Below are 5,231 nucleotides of genomic sequence, written 5' to 3'. Positions count from 1 at the left end.
TCCAAAATGTTTAAGATTTCTCTACAAATCGCTGCTTACAAGTAATGCTACGTTATTAGTGTTTTATTTGACAGTGAATTTTAAAATAATTTATTACCTTGATAGGTCGACATTGTTGAAGTCTCTCCAGCTTAAAAAATATTAATAAATAGAATCATAATAATATTTCTATTGTTAATAATAATAAATCATAAATAATCCACTCTAAAAACGTTAGGCCATAGTATTTAAATTTAGCTGACTCTTAAAGACTCATTCTGAGTATTTACAATATCATTCTGAGTATTTACAATACGTTTTATAGAATATTTTTATAACACATTACCTTTAGGTTTTTGGGCCTTTGAGTCATCAGACTTGATGTTGCATAGCTTCTTTAAATATATTACAACTTCTTGTTTCAGCATACAATAAAATGTGAAAATAAACAGCCCCTGATAGAGAATGTGCAGTCAGAAAAAATGTGTTTGTATATTTTCTATGGCCTAATTAACGGATCCTCTTTGTTTCATGCTCTTAAAAAGATGAACGTCAACTAATATAATACACTGTGGACAGGTGCCGTTTACGAAATGATTACCTCTAGTCAATGTAAAATGGGATTCATTATTTCAATGTAAAAAAATATTTCTTTTCGAATTATCACACGCGATGAATAAAAATATTCATTACATTATGTGGATTTAATAACGTTTGATGCAAATATAAGAACTCTGAGACAACGTACCAGGGGTAGATAATTTATCGATTGACATTGTATTATATTTTATAGAAATATCAATGTATGTATGAAATATTTTAAATTGTTGTAAAGACATTTTTAAACATAATAGACATTTAGCTGTAGCTTTAAACAGGTTAGGTATTTAAACGTTGATGTAATGATACTTTAATAAACATGCTAGGTATTTAAAATTGTGGTAACGACACTTCAAAACAACGAAGCAGAGCTTTTACCTGAAATGAATTGAAAATTGCGAAGAGGTAATTGAATACGATTCTAAATTTCCCAATAGCGCAGAATGCAAATATCCACGTAAGACCTAACAGAATAAACAGGCTCGCCGACGCTCGAAAATTTGATATTGCACTAAAAATAGAAACATTTATCACATGTAAACGATCTAAATAGCTAATTAAAATATGCAAATAATAGCTACGCCCAAGAAACATTCCGTTTTTCATTTAAAAAAATATTTTACCCATCTGGTATAATTTAACAAGGATATAAATATTTAAAACCATCAACCCAAATAGCAGCTGTGAATTGAAAATGTGTAATAATTCCTCGAGATAATATAGGAAACAATTCTTAGTAATCTAAAACCATAATTTAGAACGTTATTATTATATTTGTTGTGTAATATTTCTTCTTTATCGGTCTTTCTTTCGACCAGTATGCTTTAAAAACAAATGATAACTGTTGTTTAAATTTTTTTTAGCTAACTACAAACTATTTCTTTGTTTTTCTATTTGTAGTATTCGGAGGTTACCTTGAGTTTGTTGTAGACATCTTTGCTATCAGTCGTAAAATCTTTAGAAATACGATGCAATTGACGAATATAATAAAAGCCACGGGCGCAATCAAACCGTAGTATATGGCAGGATGTTTAATCCAACATCTGTTTCATGTCAAATATAAATTTTATTTTATATTAAATATAGCGTATTGTCAACGATGTATGTCTTAAATTAACAAGTTAAATAGAATACGTTAAAAGTTGACATTGTTATGTCCCTTGAGAAGTAAAATGTGAAGAATAACACTAACAGTTAGTAGAACATCTTAAAGAATATCTTAAATTGCATGTAACACAAAAACAAACTTACAAATGACTAGATATCAGACCGTAATTGTCTGTTTTGTTTATAGCTAAAGTTATAGCTACAAATATAAATGGTGATCCTAAAAAAGGCAAAAAATGTATAGTATAGTAAGAATACTTTCAAATTTTTTTTAAAGTAACGTGTATAAATATTTTTAATTTTTTAACTTCAAATAATGCAACATATGAGCGTTAATATAAGAGCACAACAACTATTAAAATTTTTACACCTTGCTGTTATAATGCAACCATAATAGATTTATTTATATTACCCCATCCTGCGAGCGCGCATTTGAGATAAAAATTGTCGATGTATGTGTTAAAAACACGGATCAGCGACAAGTGCATGTAATAGGCATTCACAGCCATCCAGAACATTGCAGCTAGCAGCGAATAGTGCATGCTTGCAGCCAAAACCTTAATGCAGAAAATTAAAAGTAAAATTTTTAAAAGCCTACTATTTTAAAAAAAAACACACTATTTTTGCCTGTCACTCCGTGTTCGTCCATTCATCCGTACGTCCTTCCATCCATCCGTCAGTCCGTCCATCCTTCCATCCATCCATCCATCCATCACATCGATACATTACATCAATCTATTTATCTCTCCATCCATTTCATCTGTCTTTCTACCTACTGAATCGATCGAACTAAGGTTTTGTCTTTGTTTACTCTCCCTCTTTCTCTTAATAGCATGAAAACAATAAGTCCATGTCACTAGTAAGCATGTGATTAAATTATATGTAGAACAAACAGAAAAACAGCTGAGCCATACCTTACACCAAACAGCATCCGTGTCATCATTTATTGCAAGGCCCAACAGGAAACATAGATTAAACGCTAGTAGCCCCCAACACATGTTGTAAAGTATCTGAGACGGCTCGTCCCTTCTCAGACGACTGGAGAGAAAGACACGGGTTAGACATATATTAGAGCTAAGTCACGAGGAAGTATGGCGGTAAAGCAACACTTGTTTAGATAAGCATTAGAGCTAAGTTATGAGGAAGTATGACGGTAAAGTAACGATTGTTTAGACAGATATTAGAGCTAAGTCAATAGGAAGTATAACGGTAAAGTAAAAAAAAAAGAAAAAAATATGTCAAATATTACATACAAATATTATCTAAATTATTGTTCAACAATTAGCAAATGTTATGGACCGTTGACAGCTAAGTAGTTTATACCTAAACATGGTGTAGATCAAGACAGTTATAAGCAAAGCTACGAATGAGATGGCACATCCAATGTGCGAAATGTATGACAAAACTTCATCATCAGTGGCGTCCGTAGATGCTTGACGTTCCTGACCATACACATCCTGAAACGTTTATACATTTATTTATACTTTCTTTATCAGCTGATCTAATATGATAATTAGTTGTTGATTCTTTATAATAAATGGAAATAGAAAATGCCTAGATTGTAAACCGTTATAGTTTGAAAGACTTCAAGTAAACATAGAACTTAAACTATTAACTGTATATTACTCTATTCCAATGGTTTATTCTACTACAGAATGATAAACCAATCTCCAGCGAACTCATATAAACTCATTGTTTTAGTAAACTTTATGGCTTTATCTATCACCATCACGCTAATTAGTTCAAGATTTAGTGATTAACCCAACGTTTCGCACCATGAGTAACGCAAAACTGGTCACGTGATTACATGTACAGACAGACATCCGTTCAGTTGTCTGCACCAGGCTACAGCCATCTGACGACCAACTCCCAAAATCGTCGCCATGATGCTTTTTCCAGAAAACGCAGACTGGAGAAACAAACTTCTGAAAAATAAAGACAAAGTGAAAATTTAGAAACATAATTAATTTAACAAATTTTACATTTCGATAATCATTCACATCATGAAAAAAATCTCTTTGAATAGAAATGTTTCTCTTCTTACTATTAGACACTGGGTGCCTTATCAACACGTCTTTCATAGTATGAGAGATCGTTCACAAAATAAACTAACAAGACTTTGGCGAAGTTTCTTGTAAAAAGTCACCCAGCCATCTAAGCGGCAGACATTATACAATTAAAAATTTAAAGCTAAATTAAAATAAAATACTTAAAAAAACTTTTTAAAAAACCACGTTTTTCTTGTGGACTAAAAAGTAGAACATTTTTTTTCATACATTTGATGACAAAAAACGTGGGTACGTTCACCATCAAATTTCCCGACCCATCTGCCCGACCCACGTTTTTTGTCATCAAATGTATGAAACAAAAATTTCTACTTTTTAGTCCACAAGAAAAACGTGGTTTTTTAAAAAGTTTTTTTTTAAGTATTTTATTTTCTCCATTTTAGTCCGTTGCTACACATGAAAAACGTGGTTTTTAAAAAGTTTTTTATATACTTTATTTTCTACTTTATCTAATCACTTGATTAAGTATGACTTGACTAAGTGTTTTTAAATACACGGACTAAAAAAATCTTGAGCGACCGATACGCTTTAAACAGAGAAAGGGTGTAATTTACGTTGCTGGCGTGGAGATCTACTCACGAATTGATCAAATCTCCCATAAACAAACAAATAAACGCGAAGCTGAGTTAAGGAAAAACGTGTTTATGTGTATTTTAGCATGCCCAGCGTACCAACCGTGTCACCGTTAACAATGTGTTACCGTGTCCGTTCTCCTTTTTAATCCGTTGCTACACATAAAAAACGTGGTTTTTTAAAAAGTTTTTTTTAAGTATTTTATTTTCTCCTTTTTAGTCCGTTGCTACACATGAAAAACGTGGTTTTTAAAAAAGTGTTTATAAATACACGGACTAAAAATCTTGAGCGACCACAACGCGAAGTACTAACCACTATACGATCACGGCCAGCGCGCTCACATCGATTGGGGCCGAAGTAACTGTGTCAATAAGGCTCCAGTCTTGTCGGTATCTTTAGAAATCATGTCCTCAATTTTATGGTCCTTGGGGCGTAATTAAATTAAGCTAATTACGGTCACTAATTGCTAGTTTTTATGATTGCATCTGAAATTGTTAGGCGAAAGTAGCATGCATGCCAAATTTCAGGTCTCTAGAGCAATCAGAAGTGGGCTAATTTTCGATGTCAATTTTAACAACAAACCCACAAACGCGAAGCTGAGTTAAGAAAAACGTGTTAATATGATGTCGGGCCGGTCACAGTTACTTACGGTGTTATAGTGAGTAAATCCTATTGTGACGTTGTCGTGGAGTTTTATCGCTTCTTTTTGTGGTGTTATAACTGAAAGGATCTGGCTGTTTACTATCAAAGAATTGGAGCGGTCTTGAACCTGGAATTGAACATGAATTAAATGTGCAAAATATTATTTAAAAAACTGATCTTTTAATTACCTGCTGTTTTTTGTTTGCTTATTTTCATTAATGATCATTGTTAGGAAAAATAGTTTATGTAAATTGAAACAAAAAA

At 32.2% G+C, this 5,231-nt stretch overlaps 1 protein-coding gene across 1 annotated transcript; it reads right to left on the bottom strand.

Annotated features, from left to right (window-relative positions):
• Positions 1–1,489: 1,489 nt before the first annotated feature.
• Positions 1,490–3,571, bottom strand: LOC131940111 (adhesion G-protein coupled receptor G2-like). The gene is made up of 6 exons (XM_059298689.1): positions 3,494–3,571; positions 3,010–3,143; positions 2,601–2,724; positions 2,099–2,243; positions 1,831–1,906; positions 1,490–1,622 (listed from the first exon to the last, which is right to left on the bottom strand). Exons 1-6 carry the CDS (start codon positions 3,569–3,571, stop codon positions 1,490–1,492), a joined length of 690 nt encoding a protein of 229 aa, XP_059154672.1.
• Between the last annotated feature and the right edge of the window lie 1,660 nt (positions 3,572–5,231).

The sequence above is a fragment of the Physella acuta genome, unplaced genomic scaffold (genome assembly GCF_028476545.2).
Source record: "Physella acuta isolate Inbredline_101_S28 unplaced genomic scaffold, ASM2847654v3 ptg000308l, whole genome shotgun sequence".
Classification (NCBI taxonomy): Eukaryota; Metazoa; Mollusca; class Gastropoda; family Physidae; genus Physella; species Physella acuta.
The sequence above is the reverse complement of the archived record's forward strand: the minus strand, read 5'-3'. Positions and strand labels throughout refer to the sequence as shown.

Coding starts and splice junctions, on each gene's coding strand:
- LOC131940111 (XM_059298689.1), bottom strand. CDS start 3,571: ATGGCGACGATTTTGGGAGTTGGTCGTCAGATGGCTGTAGCCTGGTGC. Junction 3,144..3,493: donor ACGGATGTCTGTCTGTACAT/GTAATCACGTGA, acceptor TAAACGTTTCAG/GATGTGTATGGTCAGGAACG. Junction 2,725..3,009: donor TTGATCTACACCATGTTTAG/GTATAAACTACT, acceptor CTTTCTCTCCAG/TCGTCTGAGAAGGGACGAGC.